Below are 17,562 nucleotides of genomic sequence, written 5' to 3' on the forward strand. Positions count from 1 at the left end.
GATTTCCCACACTTCAATTTCATAGGATTTCTAGCCAAATGTTAGACTTCATTGAGGCTCCATGTGGTTCTTGCATGCACCATGTTTCTATTTATAAAAAAAATCATGTGCAATAGTTTGTGTAGGAGTAGGAAATCATGACCACCAAAATTTATTGGCCTCTTTTACTCAAAAGATTTTCAGCATTCAAGGATTAGAATATTTGTCAATATTTCCTATGTTTGATGCTTTGTATCATTATGTTATATAGAACTTTTTCATTGGAATTCATTTGCATTGCATTTTGTAGAAATGTACATCGGAAAGTCTTCTTGAAAATATTATTTTTGTTTTCCGATGATGCGATCAAGCAACATACACTGAAAATTCAATCATGTAGGATTTAAATGGGCATGAACATTGCGATACCAATCAAAGAGACCATTTGTTGATTGCTTTCCCACACTTCAATTTCATAGGATTTCTAGCCAAGATGTTAGACCTCATTACAATACCAATCACAGGGACTATTTTGTGGTTCTTGCATGCACTTCTGTCTATTTATTAAAATAATCATGGGTGATAGTTGTTGTAGGAGGAAATCATGGTGTTTTATTATAAGATATTGTGAATTTCTGCATTTTTAGAATTTTGACAAAAAAAATGTGCACATGGAGTAGGGCGAAAATATACTATAAAAGTAAGAGATGTCCCGCTCCGTCTTAGCATCGTGAGATGCACACAGCCAACTTATTACACCGTTCGTACAAATGTCACCAAAACATGGAACTTGTGAGTCATAAAAAAACATGAATTCAGTTGCATCTATGCAAACCACCACACAAACGGGGGCATAGATCGACCCCCTGACAAGTGCAAGAGCAACAAAAGTGCTGTTGTTTTTTTTGGTTATCAAGCAATCTTATTTTAAGATTGCTGTTACTGGCTTCCGCCGAGAAGTAGCCATCCAGTAGGCAGTGGCACATCACCCAACTACTGGTCCCCTGAATTATCCAATGACTAATCCAATCACGACTAAGCAGCTCTCTCGCTGCTTGCTAAATGGAACATAAATAAGCAGCGTAATCCCACGACTAGCTCCCGGCGATCTTTGTCACTGCCTTTAGCTACCAACCAGCCATGAAGCAGCAGCTCGTGGCCGCGCTGCTGGTCCTGCTCGCGCTGCCGGCGTTCGCCGCGTCCGCTCCGGGCGCCGGGATCGCGGCGCTGCTGACGCACGCCGACGCCGGCCTCGGGCTCGCGAGGCCCGAGCTCGTGCGGCGGATGGCGCACCGGTCCAGGGCGCGGCGGCGGCGGCTGCTGTCGTCGCAGGAGACGGGGGCGGGTCGGCCGGTGCGCGCCGGCCTCGGCGCCGGCGGCGGCGGCAGCATCGTGACGAACGAGTACCTGGTGCACCTGTCCGTGGGCACGCCGCCGCGGCCCGTGGCGCTCACGCTCGACACCGGCAGCGACCTCGTCTGGACGCAGTGCGCGCCCTGCCTCGACTGCTTTGATCAGGGGATGCCGCTCCTGGACCCCGCCCGGTCCTCCACCTACGCCGCGCTCCCCTGCGACGCGCCGCTGTGCCGCGCGCTCCCGTTCACGTCGTGCGGCGGTGGCGGAGGGAGCTGGGGCGAACGGAGCTGCGTCTACGTCTACCACTACGGCGACAAGTCGCTCACCGTCGGCCAGCTCGCCGCCGACCGCTTCACCTTCGGCAATGCCGAGCGGCGGCTGACGTTCGGCTGCGGCCACTTCAACAAGGGCATCTTCCAGGCGAACGAGACCGGCATTGCCGGCTTCGGGCGGGGGCGGTGGTCGCTGCCGTCGCAGCTCGGCGTCACCAGCTTCTCCTACTGCTTCACGTCCATGTTCGAGTCCAAGAGCAGCCGCGTGACGCTCGGCGCGGCGGCCGAGCTCAAGAGCGGCACCGTCTTCCAGTCCACCCCGCTGATCAAGGACCCCTCGCAGCCGTCGCTCTACTTCCTCTCGCTGAAGGGCATCAGCGTCGGCTCGAAGCGGCTGCCGGTGCCGGAGCGGCGGCTCCGGTCGACGATCATCGACTCGGGCGCGTCGATCACGACGCTGCCGGAGGACGTGTACGAGGCGGTGAAGGCGGAGTTCGTGGCGCAGGTCGGGCTGCCGGTGATCGGCGCGGAGGCCGGCGCGGCGCTGGACCTCTGCTTCGCGCTGCCGGCGACGGCGCCGTTCTGGAGGCGGCGGGCCGTGGCCGTGCCGTCGCTGACGCTCCACCTGGACGGCGCCGACTGGGAGCTGCCGCGCGGCAACTACGTGTTCGAGGACCACGGCGCGCGGGTCATGTGCCTGGTGCTCGACGCGGCGGCCGGGGAGCAGACCGTCATCGGCAACTACCAGCAGCAGAACACGCACGTCGTCTACGACCTCGACAGGGACCTGCTGTCCTTCGCGCCGGCGCAGTGCGACAAGCTCGTAGCATCGTTGTAATGGTGAAATTGTACATAGTAGAACTCGTAGCACTGATCGGGTGAAACGCGCCGACGTGGCGGCGGTAGAGTAAATTTTGTGCGGCCGTGTAAACTGGACCGTCCATGTGGCTGATCTGACGGCGCACACGCATGAGCCTCTCCAACGGAATGCCGAGCGCTTCGGTTGTACAGAGTTTGGAAAATTCCAAAGCTAAGGAAAACATGTCCTTGGCACTTAGGAGCGTTCTTAAGCGAAAGCAAGCCGATGGGTCTCAAGATGTTGCTCCCGCCGGTGCCTCGCATGAGGTGTTGCTCTTCTTTAAGCTTGTAGTAGTACATAACTTTTATTTTATTTTTATTTTGCAAAAATGCAAAGGGCCATATATTAAAGTCGACCAACCCTTACAAGGTCATCCTTACAGAAATTAAAAATTACACGCGTGTCATTATTGGAGGAAGGACGCCATCTTCCTCCTACACTCATGGACGACGCGCCATGAGCGAAGCTTGATGTCATCTCTGGCCCTCCAAACATCATCAGGAAAATGTTGACGCAACGGCTAGGAAGTCATCGATCCGAGCCAGAAGATGGCACTAATAGTGATTTGAAAAATAGGTCGTCGCCCCGGAGAAGAAGACTAGAAGACCACCCCATATCCAGTCAGACAGGTTCAGGGGACCTAACCTCAGAAGCTCCCCTGTGACGCCTAAACTGGAGGAACATCACATGTCGGAGAAGGAGCCAGAGGACCAAGATACGAGGCGCCGTTGTATACCCTGTCATAAGACGCCTTCAAACACCACCTGTATAACATACATTCATCTTGCGTCAAATCCGGTCTTTCATGCAAGAGTTTCATTTTTGGCCGCTACTACGTTCATCGAAAACTTCTTGATGGCACCATCATCTCATTATCTTAATTTTTTTTCCTTTGACTTCGACTATGACCAATGCCCCACCTAGCTGAATAGGCGTAACAAAGCTACCTGAAAAAGGCAAGGTGCACCTTAGATTCAATAAGAGAAACGACCAGACGATAAAGTATCCTCCCTGTGTCCCTAGTTTTTTTTTTGCGACATCATATGGGAGTTTTATTCCAAACTTACAGGGTTATAATCGAGAGGCAATAAGTCCTCACAACATGGAGGACTGTACATCCACACCGCAGTACACCAGGACTCGGGGAAACTTTATTCTTGATCCGCACTCCACCACCATCGCCACCACAAACACTGCCGCTAAGGAACCAAACTCCAACCTTAAAAGACCTAACTGCAATGCCGCACCACAGATCTAGGGTCCCCATGCAATCCCGCCGCCGAAGCGGCAAGCGGGGGAGGAGGGACATGTGGCCTCACGGGCAAAAATGCTAAACGCACAGGCTAGTTACACAGGCTTTTACGGGCTGCTTTCATATAACTAAACCTGCCCCCCCCCCCCCCCCTCTTTTCAGGTGGGTGGGGCCCAATCTCCCCCCTTAATCCAATCAGCCCCTGCCAACTCAGAGACACTCCGTAAATGCCCCGTATTAAGCCCGTGAATGTAGCATTGCTGCCTCGTCGGCTGGGAGCGTGTGAAGCGGTGGTGGTTGTCTACTGTTTCTGGTGGAGAGGCTGCTCTTCTTTTCTGGGGCAGAATTTTACGTACATAACTTTTCCGTTATTAATATTTTTAGGGATTAATTTATTAATATGCAAGATTCTATGAACATTACTAGTAACAAACATCTACTGTTTCTGTAGCTTAGCTATAAGTCGTCGGTCAAAAATCACAGCAGGTACGTCCAAGTCGCCATGCGCCAAAAGGCTCAGTGAAGATGCATTTAGCTTTCGGCGCTTTGTCGGCAGGTCAAAATAAGTGAAGATGCATTTAACGGATACGAGGCCTACTTTGGTGTGCAAAAGGGTCAAAATCTGCGACCTGACTTATGTCCACTGCTACAGGCCCCTAACTCTTTGAGAAAAACATTCCCGGGAATCCGGCGTTTTCATTCCGCACATATGCCATTTGGGGTGATAATCTAGGAGGTCGCAGACGTTGACATGCCAAAACAAGGGCGAGTCGATGACATATGGCATCAAAGTCCAGGGCGTACTATATGGCCCATCTGCCGGTGCCAAATCGCAGGTGTGGGTGCAAGGGCCTTGGGATCGACGACATTAGGAATATGGGACCGTAATCTATAGGAGACTGGGAGGTAGGGGACGTTGACATGCCTGCGTATGGTGAGTCCATATGCGGGCATCAAAGTCCACGCCAGGGCTGGAGATGCTGCCATGGCTGCACGGTGCAATTCCCAATCATGACATTTGGAACAAACATATAGATGCAGGTGGCATTAAAATGAAATCCATCACGTTTTCAACGCATAATAGGGACATCGCCGCATGCATGGCAGCTCTGTTTTCTCACAAAAACAAGTGCCATATGGAAGGAAGCTGAAACTGTGTAAAGAATTTAAACAACAAGTTGCTGTGCTCTACCAGGATTCATGAAATTGGCAACGTTTCGTCTCAAAGGTCACAAGCTAATGTAAGCTGTAAGCACACCCACACTACTGATCAACCGAGCAGTCAAATTTCTGTGTACATTCGGGCCTACATATGCTGCTGCTGTTGTACAGAGATAATTCATGTGCAGATGGATGGCCTACGTTAACTACAGAAGTCAATTTGTCAACTACAGATGTCAGTCAGTGACAACCCCCCTACTACCCCTCCCTCTTCTTTCATCATCCACCAGATGTAGCTACTTGTTCTCTGTTACAAGACTAAACTAATGACTACAGAGATGACAACGTACAGAGCATATTTCACAAAATCTGCCCTCGAATAACTTAATCAGTGGATGAATTCACCCATGCCGCCACGTCATCTGAGTGGCATCAGCTCAAGGGGTCAAACCTTCTGGCTGGAAGCTCAAATCACACTGCAGGGCTCGGTGCACACCATTTTATAACCTCCGCCCGTCCGTGCCCCCATTGGCTGTGTGATGAGATGGTAACACTGGCCAGCCCCGCTTGCTGCAATCTGCTTTTCGGACGCCGGGCAAGAAACCATGTTCCCTGGCCATGGAGGAAGGAGCCACTTCGATACGCTGCTGCTATCCACCAACAGGCCCTTGTACTACAACATCCTGACTCCGTTGCTTCTTTTTGGAGGAGCCACGGCGAGTATAAACAAGTCTCTTTGGAGGGTGTTGTTTCTGCGACACAGCTTGGTCAGATGTGATAGCAGGCTCCTTTTTAGCTGTTTCCTCATGCTGCAACGTCATATAGTTCAAGTATCAGCAATGAGGGGATGTAACAGAATATAAATCAACTGCAGAGAAAAAAAATACTGAACCTTTTTATCTGCTGACTTTGTTTCTCCGTCTTCTGATATCTGCAAGGCATTATCTGTTGACTTTATTTCTCCGTCTTCTGATTTCTGCAAGGCATTATCTGTTGACTTTGTTTCTCCGTCTTCTGATTTCTGCAAGGCATTATCTGTTGACTTTGTTTCTCCGTCTTCTGATTTCTGCAAGGCATAATCTGTTGACTTTGTTTCTCCGTCTTCTGATTTCTGCAAGGCATTATCTGTTGACTTTGTTTCTCCGTCTTCTGATTTCTGCATGGCAGTAGCTGCTCTTTCTTGAAGATTCTTAAGAGCGAGTGATTCCACATCATCCAACTTACGCTTGTATGATATTGTTGATGTCGAACTGTCAGCTGTATTCCTATCAGTGTCCTTGCTATGCACTGGGAACCTGATAGTGTGTTTCCTGGGAATAGTACTATCCACTGTCACATCGTCTGATCTCACTGTGATATCATCCGACCTTTGCCTTTTTCCACCATACGAATTGTTATTAACGGAAGTAGTGGCAGATTCTGAACTTGCTCCAGGTGCAGGCGTATAACATGAAGCCCGCATCGAGAAGGCAACATAGTCCCTCTTCACAGCAAGTATATCATGTTCACATACAAGCAACTCTTTCTGATATAAAAAAAAGTTGGCATGTAAAAACTCCGTAACTATTGCAGCTAGACAACTAACGTATGACAAAGTATCATATAAACTGGCATAACCAAACCTTGTATACAATTGATGTTTTGAAGTATACTCTTTACTGTATCTCAGATGAGTATTTAATAATTAATACGTTTTGTTTAATAGCGTATCTGTCACACCCACTCACTTTGAAATTAACTACCCAGAATCTTATATTATTTGTGAATTCCCCATTTCTAAATGTCTCACAACCACATATGTACCAAATCACCTGGACAGGAAAAACAGTACAGTAGATATTTGGAACGCCTGTCAAGAAGTCCAAACTAGAGCCTGATTCATAGTACTCCCTCCGATCCATATTAATTGTCGCAGCTTTAGTACAAAGTTGTACTAAAGCTGCGACAAATAATTTGGATCGGAGGGAGTAATTTTTAACCTGCAACCCAGTTCCCTGAATGATAAATCTTAAGTATCCGCCGTCCGTCACCTTGAATGCCGACCCACCACAACCGAGTAACTGGGTCCTTAAAGCCCAACATTGGTAAGTAAAAAAGAACATATCTGCAAACATAAAAAACTATGGAAAAGGAGAAGGGACCAGTCCTCAATTTTTCTGCTACAACCCACTCTGTTTCAAGATATAAGTCACATGTTGCTGTGGGGCGGGTATCTGGGGAACTTTGTTAAGTACTAGAATGTTCAATATATCTAAGTGTCTGAGTATGTGTGGTCAAATTTATACACTATGTCCATGCATCAATTGCTCACCAAAGTATACTAAGTTCAACTTACTCTTGATATAATATGTGGGGTACTCAGATCTTGAGACTGAAGGGATAGTTCAGTAGAAAAATATCCACAACTAAGGCGTTGATAGGAAAATCAGATATAATACAATAATTATGAAATCAAATGATGCAAGTCACTCAGCACGATCACTACTAGCACAAAGGAATAATGCCAGTAATTCTCAAAGAGATCATACTAGTGCCTGATGAAGTCTAGTTTTCTGGGCAACCAAAAGGCACAAAAAGTAAATGCATATCACAGATACAGTACCTTCTCCTTTTCTCTTTTAACAACCCTCTCGCAAAGAAGACGTAATCTTTCCAATTCAACCTGCCACGTGAGAGGTAATATTACGTTAGCATAAATCACATTTAACCCTAAGGAGTTCGTAAGCAGAAGGTGCTCTTTTACTGCACAAGCCTTGTGTTAGTGATATATGCAGAGTCATTAGTGCCACTTATAATGATCTACACTAAAGATAAGCCAACTCAGCACAGAGCGTTTCGAATACTAACCTAAGGACACAGAGCGTTTAAGGCTTCATCGAATACTAACCTATGGAAACAACCTTGTTTATAACACTTAAAACACGGATGCCGCCACCAGCAACAGAAACACTGGCTTCAAGCTAGCATTGAGTACACGTTACCAAACAACAACAACAACAACAACAACAACAACAAAGCCTTTAGTCCCAAACAAGTTGGGGTAGGCTAGAGGTGAAACCCATAAGATCTCGCAACCAACTCATGGCTCTGGCACATGGAGTACACATTACCAAAATCCAAATAAATTAGGAGTTCATATTTCTTCAGCATAATGGCTTCAAACTGGTCCAGAGATAATACTTTCCAAAAATATTTTTCTCAACTTCCAGATAAATATCCTAAAAAGCATCTACAGCTTGCAAAAAGCTAAAGGAAAAAGCAATGAAGTTCTTTTTTTTGTAAACCCTACGACAACTAGTTATCTGATAGCCACATCCATTAATCTGGTCAGCTTGGGATACACAATTTAGCAGTAAACTAAAGCTGCTCGTTAGTACCTATTAAAATTGCCGGCATGGCACATACCACAGATATTAGCATATAAAATTCAAATTCGAAGGTTGTTACATAGTGCTACTTTCAGGTTTCCAGCTAATACCTACAAAGCAGAACTACATAAAGCATGCGATGGACACATTTACCCTCATTTGTTTCATGATCTTGACTTCCGCGGGTCCATATTGTTGAGAGTCGACCTGTGAAAGTTTACAAATAAGAAAACAAGAGTATTGTTAACATAAGACTGCTATAGAAGAATAATAAGAAAATAAGAGTATTTTTAACATAAGACTACTATAGAAGAATGTTGTAGTACTACATTTCTATTGTACTAGCAGATCCATAAAAGGCGGATTTTGAGGGAAACCAGTTTCTTGTTGCAGATCAAAGATATCCAACTAAACATCTTAAAGCAACACTTACCTTTTTTTGCTCAATACTGTGATTGCCACAATATGCTTTGTGTTGCCACAAGCTCCCAAACTTTTTTGTGTTCATGTAAAGACCAGCATCTCTAGCACATGCAGGGTGGAAAGTAACTTGACAGCCTACAGTGCTGCACTGCATGGTTGAAAGAGGAAAAACATAGCAAGAATGAATTGGTTTGTCTTATCATTAGAGATTAGGTCCAACGAATAATTACAAGTTCAGACCTTCAAGCATGTGCCAACATTGTGTTGGCAGATTGAGCATGTGTCTTTCCCCTTAAGAAGACCCTCCTTAGATAGATCCAAATAGTCAGAATATTACAATAAGATAATTAGCAGGAACTTATAATAGATGTCTTCAGATGGTATCAATATATAAACAATGAAATAAAATTATGGAAGATGACCTATTTAAGTATTTATTTCTCAATATTAAAATTATGAGCATGTGCGATGCTGGAAGAGGTTGGGTACCATTCCATCTACTGGATTGCATTGTCCCCTTATGAATGAGTTCTCCAGGAGCCACTATAGAAATTTGACGAAGTCAACAATGTCAGTTAAGCAAAGGCTGCAATATGAAAAATAAAGATGCCAGACAAAGTACCTCGGCACAAAAAGCATGAACCCATTGCCCGTTTGTAGTCTTCCGAAGAGCTCCTGATGTACCATGGCACAAACCGCACTGCACCAACCAGGATTTTGAACCACTGCAGTCTGATTGACTATCCGACACGACAGCATCTGATAGCATCTCTTGGCAACGTTCACACTTCCAGGGGCCGGTGGGATTCGTTCGACTCTGGTAACAGTCCAAGTGGACAGCAGCCTGCAAAACATGCGGGGTTAATGATTTATTGAAGTGCAACATGAGAAAAGTACAAGAAGGGGGATACAAATCCACCTTGCAGCTTGAGCAGAGAAATACTCGGTTCAATACAGTCTCACGTCGCATGCACACATCACACGGAAGACCATTTTTCTTGGAAAATTTTGCCAGATCGAAAATGCCAAAATTAGTATCCGCTGAGACTTTACTGTTAGAAAATGATGGATCCTTTGTTTGTGGCAACGAAGTCAATTGGCTGACTCTTAAAGATCCAGCATGGACTTTGGTAATACTCTGCAACAACAAAAAGAAAAATATGAATATCCATAGCACAAGATCAATGAAACAAGCACAAGAACAAGTATAAACCTCTTGTTTGACAGGCACAGCATCATTTTCTGTCTCTTTCCGAATGTTTACATCTTTTGAGGTGGGTGCAGCAATAGGTGCAGTTGCAGCTAGGATAGCCTGAGCTTCTTTGTGTCTCCTCTCTGTGTTCCCGCGTTTCTTAGCTTCCCTTATATCACGAAGGAACTGGTTCACAATGATATGGTCCCATTTTCTTTTATTGGAAGAATCCATTTCTTGAGGAAGACTCTGGACAACCTTAGGCATAAGATCTTCTGCAAGATATAATGAGAACTGAAACATCGATTCAGAAAGCAGAAGAAATTACTCAACTATTCAGTTAAGTTTGCACTCTCAAGACCAATCAGTTGATATATCTGTAAATAAATATAACAGGACAGCAACCAAAATGATTCGATACTTATGTAAAAATAAAGACCATAAGAATTACAAATAAACTTAGCAAATAGAAAGAACGCGCCCTTACCATATCTCTGGTTCATAGCAGCAACATCATTGAGTAGCCTGGATTGTAAATAAACTATTTCTCCTTCTATTTCGTCATGGGGTGAATGCTCCAAAATACCTAATGAATCTGCTTTAGAAGCCTGATCAACTGCAACTATATCTGTTAATTGCTCAAGTTTTGTTGGTGAACCACCAAGGTTTTGGTCATGAGGGTAGGATAATTCTCCTACTTAAATTGGACAAAAGAAAGTAGATTATAAGCACGAGATGTAAATATCATTATGGTAACTGATGTGATTTAATTGATGGCAAGATGTTAAAACGAATACCATGATAATGTTCAGCCTGTTTATTTTGATTCGGAATATGGTCGCACAAATTCTGCAACATTGTCTCAATAGATGGATGAATATAGTAGTCATGACCATCAATACTGCATGAAGCAAATACGAGATTAGGTTGTTCAACAGATCAAATTGCCTCTGTGCAGAGTGGGCAAGAAAGACATAAGCATAAAATGGTTGATGAACCCTACGTAAGAAAAGGTTGGCGCGAAATATGGTCGTCACCACCATCATGACAAGTGTGCACGCAATTTTCAACTGAATCAGTGTCTTTATTAGCTTTATCACCATCCGGGAAACAATGATCAAATGAAGAGATGCCTTCCTCAAGTTCTGAGCCAAGTTGTGAATCAGTTACTTTCTTACTTTCACTTCTATCCAATGGACCTGTCCACAATATCGAAAGAAGTGAGTCTACAATACCGAAAATGAAATACTTAGCAGCACAACTCGAACAGATTCCTTATAATTTGAGATTTAGTCCTATGACTACCAGGCTGATGGTCATAGTAACTGTAAGTAGTAACAGACTACTAGCACACTGGTGTAATTATTTAACACACCATACTGATTTCAACTGATTGAATAGAGGAACTCCAAATTTTTTTCTAACAAACGCTGTGATTCTGTTTGTAAGGCTGGCAGTTTTCCCTGTTTAGTTCCAGAAATAATGGACACATGTGACTTTATTGAGTTTTTCACTTGTTTGCCTCATCTAAGACGCATTTTCTCTCTTCGTTTCTAAGACTCAACTAGCTGTCTCTCTTCAATTCCCAAGGAACTTAAAGAAGGATATCAGGGTCAGTGCTTTTCGTTTTTCTCTTGGTTTTACACTCTTCAAAAATCCTTTGTGCATGCTCAAAATATGCCTTGTATTTTAAAAACATGTCGGATTCCCAGATCAAGGGCCAGAAAATGCATAGCAATCTTTAATACCACACGTCCATACCTTATATCCAGATAAAGCTAAGATAACAACACAGCAGAGGTACATCTTGAGGAACAACCGGGTGAAGAATCAGCAAAATTAACAAGCATACTGTTCACACACTCAACGCAGTTGTACACACAAATGCATCTAGTTTGTTACCTTCCGGTGCCACAGAACCCTCTTTTAGAGATTTCACTTGAACAGAAGGCACATGAATAGAGTTTTGCAGCAACTTGATGATTTTCAACTTCAGACCAGGGGAGAAGGTGGATGTTTCAGGCTGCCAAGGAATAAAAACCATATAAAAAACAGAGGTAGTAGGATTTAAGGCCTAAACAATGTAGCATGTAAAATATTGTGACATCACTACATAGACGCGGCTATACGTACTTTTAGAAGATAAGATATAAACATGTGTAACTGTTATCCTACCTAGTTACATGCCTATGCTAAGCTTCAGTCGACATAAAGTTTGTTATAACTTACAACTACAGAATATGTCAAAATCATAAATTACAGTTACCTCTATCTCTAGCATTATGTTTTTCATACAAGACTATCAAATTTTACCAACCATGTTTATCAGAAAAAATCAAATAGTGCACATTGAGAAATGGACCCAATCATGTTTAGGAGAAGTTATGTACATGCAACCTAGAGAAACAGTTTATATAAAGTACATAAATCCAATATAAATTACCACAAGAGCAGCTTCCAACGATTCAGATGAGAGACCCAGTTCTGATTGTATATCACCAACACTAACTTTTCCTTGGTCAATTAGCTGCGAAATACAAGCATAAAACCCACTTAAGTAATAACACCAAACATCTGTACAAAAATCTTGCTCTGCAAGATTACCAGGTACCTTTCTCAGAAATGTAGAAACATCACCAGAACTGCTCACAACATTCCCAGCTCCTGTAGGCTGATCAACAACCATATTTGTGCATTGAACTTGTTGACTTTCCGTGCCTCTAACAGCACATGTTGACGTTACCAGCTCTGTTGTCTGCGCTTTATTTTGGCTGGACAAACTAGAGCTCATGGATGTGAAGTTCATGAATTTGTCCTTACTCTTGCGTTTAGATCTTATTTGAGCAAAATTTTCATCATCCAGCCCAACTTGTGTGGTATCCTGTTCAGCAAAACCATTGACATGGTGTACGGAGCTGATTCCTCTGACTCTAGAATGCTTCGAGCAAAATATACGCAACTCAACCTACACACAGATATACAAGAAAACTATTAGCAAGCATAAACAACCAAGGCAAACAGCATACACGAGAAGAAATAGCCTAACATTCTTAAGCCCAGATTTTCCCCATATCTCCATCTGATGCTTCTTCTCTCTTGCGCATATAGGATGAAAGCAAGCCCGGCATGTCCCTGGAAAAAACAAGTAGTTAGTAACCAAAAAGGAACATATATCAACAAGGTTAAAGAAAGTGTTAGGTGTAAACTCCTAGTTTTGTCTCTGCCTAGCAATTATCTTGCCTAAGCGCATGCATAGCAGCGGTTAATGATAGGTATTCTGCTTGTCACCTAACGCCTAGGAACGCTCAAGAGAACACCTGGCGGTGTCAGTGTCCAAACTGTCTTATTTGTGATACGGACGTAATATATCTAAAACCAAAAGAAAATGCCTTTAAACATGGCTTACAAATTTAAAAAGTAGCAACAAAACAAAAACAATGTCTATCCACACACACAAAAAAAACAAATAATGGCCCACTTTGTTCTACTCAAAGCAATTGCTCCAAAGAGTTCAGCAATTTGGGACTGTTCTGTCATCTTGATATAAGAACACCAACAAGAACAGCCAAGCCCATAGTTACCCTTTCAGCTTACAAGGAGTATATGCCAAACAGCTGCCTAGAGCAAATTATGCGTCTTCTTAGTATTCACATCAACAACTTATAATCTAATAAGCTAATTTTTTCATGTTATACGAACTATATTCTCCAGAAAATAAGTTTATTCTTCATACCAAGGCAAAAGGTTTTTTTCATGAAGCGCAACATCTGAAACCCCTAAAACCCCCATAGTTGAAAATAAAAACTCTTACACTGGCAATTTCTATCACCACAGGAATGAGTCACAGTTAGACCACGATGACTAGCCTGAAGAAATAAAATCCACTTGACATGCTAACTTAAATCATGTAATAGCTATTATATGACATCCCAGAGGGCTAGTATTCACTATGCATGCTCTCAAGTTTCTGAGATTTCAATCAGAAAATGAATCTTCTTATAATGGCAGTAGCTCTTGTGCTCTTGATTTTTCACCAAGTTACTTCCGTCGAAGCACTTGGTGCTATTTCTAGTTATTTATGATGTTATTAGGGCATACTACCATCATAGCTAAAATATTGCATATACTCAAGTGTTACTACTCATGCACCCATGCAAAACAATTTAAACTGTTGGCTAGTTTACATATATGCCTGTGCATGGATCTCCCCTCCCTAAAAAGCATTTTGAAGAAGCGTGTTCCTTAGGTTGGCTCCCAGGATGGGGGGATTAGAAATTTTAGAAGCATGTATTTCTCAAGTTAATATCAGCACACATTACACTTTTCACAAAATCAACCAAACAAAACACACACATTTCGAAATTCAGATCAGATCACCTCACCTAGATAAGAGCCATTTTAGGCAACAAGATATGCACAAAGAGCAGAACAAACCTAGGGGAACCCGTAGGCCTTTTGCCATTAACAGTCTCCATGATTGTATCATTCCAGAAAAACTGAATGTTTTTACGGCCATGTACAACCAAAGTACCATATTAAGTATGCTTGTCAAATAAAGCAGGTCACTAATTTTCCAAGAATATTGAACGGAAGGCAATTTAATCTCATCAAACACCGTGTTTCTTGTCCTACACAATCTATATGTTCTTAAATTAAAATCTGTAGGGTTGTGTTACATTCCATCGTCAACAATGGTATATATACAGATTGCAATGTCCCGAAAAGCAGTAAAAGTCTAATCATCAAATACCGCAGTTCGAACAGCTAAATTCTTAGTTGGAACACAATCCTCAAGATGCAAAGCCTGCCTATGATCGATATTGGCAAGTATTATGCAACCTTGCAAAGCCTTCTGCCAGCAGATTAGGGTGATTAATAGTTCAACATGAAACAGCTTTTTTGCAGGAATTATGAATTTGCTTCTGCTGTTAGTCTCTGAACCGGTTCTACTCTGTCTCCTAGGAAGTAATCGCAACAAACCAGCAAATCAAACAATACTCTGGTCTAATTCTGATTCTGCTCGATCCCTGTGAATTTGCCAGTTATTAACTATAATAAATCATTTCAGACAACACGTGGTAAGTTTATGATAGACCTTACCACAAGAAAGCAAGGAAGGGACAAGGGGGAAAAGGTACCATTTCAGTGAGACAAAGCAGCATAAGAAGAAAGAAAACTAGGTGAAATATTTAGGAGTAGAATTTCACTATAGAGCGATGCCGTGAGGTGCAATGTATCCCATAAATTAGAGGCTTTCTGGTATACACAAGGACCACACTTCTACATGTGACAGAGTGGAAATACATACCATGGCTACATCGAACACATGCACCACGCATAATCTTGCAAATAGTGCAGACCATTTTTGTCCGCTTCTCTGGGATGTCTTCGATATTTGCGATAGGTTCCATTGAGTCCATGTCCTCTACAAAAACCTCCGGTGACCATAGACTACAGAACAAGTGTGCAAAATTCAGGTTGCCCCCATTTGCAATTCCACCAGGCTCACATTTTACAGGTTTCAAAGCACCTTTCTCCGTTGAGCAAAGCACACAAGGCATAAACGCAATCCTTCCTGCATCACTCTGTGTCAACCTCCGTTCACACAAGGCACACATCCAATAGCCATCTGGCTCGACCTGCACACCATAACACTTCTGGTGCACCGACACCTTGCAGCGATTGCACTGGAGCATCCTATTGGATGCAGCATCACTCTCTCCCAAACAACATACATCACACTTTGAACCAGAGTCACCTTCTAAGGGTGGCAGGACCACAAGCTGCTCAAGCCCAGCATCTGCACCCAGCAGCTTCCTCTTCTTGTTTGGGCGCTCCGAAGTGAGCACAGCCCGTCCTCTTGCTCCTAGGAGCCAACTCAATGAGGAGTCCGGATTCTGGCTGAGGCCTGGTAAAACAACACCATCTCTCTTGCCTGGATCTAGTTCAATTACCAGCGGCTGCTCGTCTTGGTGCAAAATCACCTCCTGCATATCCCGTTCACAGTGCTCTCCACTGGTCCCATTGCTATTGACTAGCTCCACACTGTTCCAAACAAAATCTGAGCTCTCATGTGGATCATGTTTGCTATGCACCATGCCGTTCTCCAACTCCATCGAGTTGGAACTCGAGTTTTCGGCGACCACGGCCACATCAGACGGATCAACATGCCTCCGCAACACTTTCTTGCCGCTGCCCACAAACGGCACAAGAAGGCATGGATCGAGCCAGCTGGAACTGGAGAGAGGCTTGGGCTCTGCCATCTCCAAATCCTGCAACGTCATATCCCGGAAATAAGGCTCCATCCTGTCCCAGAAAGCATTGGATCTCGCTTTGGGCTGCTCCACAGCAGCTGCCGGCTCCGGCGGCTGAGCCTTCTTGTGCTTCCTCCGCATGTCGCCGACCACCGCCCATCTGGCGACCCGGGCGGGCAGCAGAGGGTTCCGGGCCGCCGCCTCCTCGCCGTCGAACGGCGAGCGCAGCGACAGCGCCTTCCTGGCCTGCTCGGACGTGCCGACGCCGCCAGCCTCCGGCGAGGCCCCGGCGGCCGCGTCGTCGTCGCCGGCGAGCGGCGCATCGTCGCCGGCGTCCGGGGAGGACGGGCCTGCGCCGGCGTCGGCGGCGGGCCGAGCTCTCCGGCGAGGCGCCACGGCGGTCGTGGGGGCGGAAAACCTCCGGGGGCTAGGGTTTCTCTCGGGTCACGATTTTTGGGGGAGTTCAGATCCGCCAGCGGGAGGGAGGGAGAAAGATGGGAGAGAGAGACGGTTGCTTTTCCTTCCCTGTGTAAAAAAAAATCGCGGCGCCCGTTTGTCTGTCGCGTCCCACCGTGTCGTCGTAGTGGGCTGGGCCTCGGGGCCGTCGTGCTCGTGCCTCGTGAAAAGTGCCCTCGCCGTAAACGCCACGGGCACCCCGAGGCGACTCGCGCGCCTGCGCACAGCCTGGCTGCGCGGGCGGTCCCGCGTTGTCAGTGAGGGAGGTTGCGTCGCCGGAGCGATTTCGTCGAGGGGATATACCCCCTGACCCGGCTGCGGCTCTGTGTTTCGTCACGGGATTCGGTTCTAGTTGCATGACTGACGTGTGGTCCCGGCTGCCGCTACGTGTCCGCGGATCCTCGGTTCGGTTACCGGGTTGGCGGGTAGGTGACGGGACGCGTGGTGGCCTATGACTCGAGGCGGGCCCACTTGGTGTGCTGGGCGGGCGACTGCGCGCACGTACGCCTGCACGGCCACAGATTTGGAAACGGTTGGGGCCTCCCTTTCACGTGATGCGGGTCAATGGCAGGTGGGGCCCGGGTCTCCGTCTTTATGGGAGCCGTTGGACTGCGCGGTTCTGCTTCGATACGCACAGAGTACCAACAATGGGGCTGGCCCATTTCGCCAATCCACCAAGTGGACCTCGGCCGAAATGGTGAACACACCGGCCGGGTTCGGGCCCGTAAAGGCTTCGACAAATCAGTAGAGGTTTTATATTCAAATATGATTTTTTTTTCTAGGTTATTCATTTGCTTTGTAGGATTAGAGCTTGCAATTTTCTCATTCATATAATAAGGAAAACACTCGCCTTCAGCCGGCGGATCGCACCCGGGTGTCCGCCGTCTCATATGTGCGGCACGTGTCCTGCGTGGCTCATCTAGAATTATCTCTTGTGTTTTTGTAACTGAGCTCTGGTTGCAGGATCTAGATCCTTAGGGTTTTTGCTCG

At 45.2% G+C, this 17,562-nt stretch overlaps 2 protein-coding genes across 5 annotated transcripts; one reads left to right on the forward strand and one right to left on the reverse strand.

The window, feature by feature from the left end:
• The first annotated feature begins 946 nt into the window (after positions 1-946).
• LOC109773381 (aspartic proteinase nepenthesin-1) lies at positions 947-2,767 on the forward strand. The gene has a single exon (XM_020332074.4). It carries the CDS (start codon positions 1,120-1,122, stop codon positions 2,443-2,445), a length of 1,326 nt encoding a protein of 441 aa, XP_020187663.1. The 5' UTR covers positions 947-1,119; the 3' UTR covers positions 2,446-2,767.
• A 2,193-nt stretch (positions 2,768-4,960) lies between these two features.
• LOC109773379 (uncharacterized) lies at positions 4,961-16,711 on the reverse strand. Of its 4 annotated transcripts, none has more exons than XM_073504809.1 (18): positions 15,171-16,711; positions 12,909-12,994; positions 12,474-12,827; positions 12,306-12,389; positions 11,765-11,885; positions 10,866-11,061; positions 10,660-10,763; positions 10,350-10,559; positions 9,884-10,137; positions 9,590-9,808; positions 9,293-9,514; positions 9,160-9,213; positions 8,911-8,976; positions 8,681-8,818; positions 8,401-8,454; positions 7,482-7,541; positions 5,772-6,404; positions 4,961-5,688 (listed from the first exon to the last, which is right to left on the reverse strand). In XM_073504809.1, the coding sequence occupies exons 1-18, from the start codon at positions 16,255-16,257 to the stop codon at positions 5,530-5,532; spliced, it is 4,101 nt and encodes a 1,366-aa protein (XP_073360910.1). In that variant the 5' UTR covers positions 16,258-16,711; the 3' UTR covers positions 4,961-5,529. The 4 variants fall into 4 exon arrangements, with proteins under 4 accessions (XP_073360910.1, XP_020187661.1, XP_073360912.1 ...); XM_020332072.4 differs by having other exon boundaries at positions 10,350-10,556; positions 15,171-16,674; XM_073504811.1 differs by lacking the exon at positions 15,171-16,711 and having other exon boundaries at positions 9,884-10,156; positions 10,350-10,556; positions 12,909-12,931.
• Positions 16,712-17,562: the final 851 nt, after the last annotated feature.

The sequence above is a fragment of the Aegilops tauschii genome, chromosome 7 (genome assembly GCF_002575655.3).
Source record: "Aegilops tauschii subsp. strangulata cultivar AL8/78 chromosome 7, Aet v6.0, whole genome shotgun sequence".
In the NCBI taxonomy this organism is placed as follows: Eukaryota; Viridiplantae; Streptophyta; class Magnoliopsida; order Poales; family Poaceae; genus Aegilops; species Aegilops tauschii.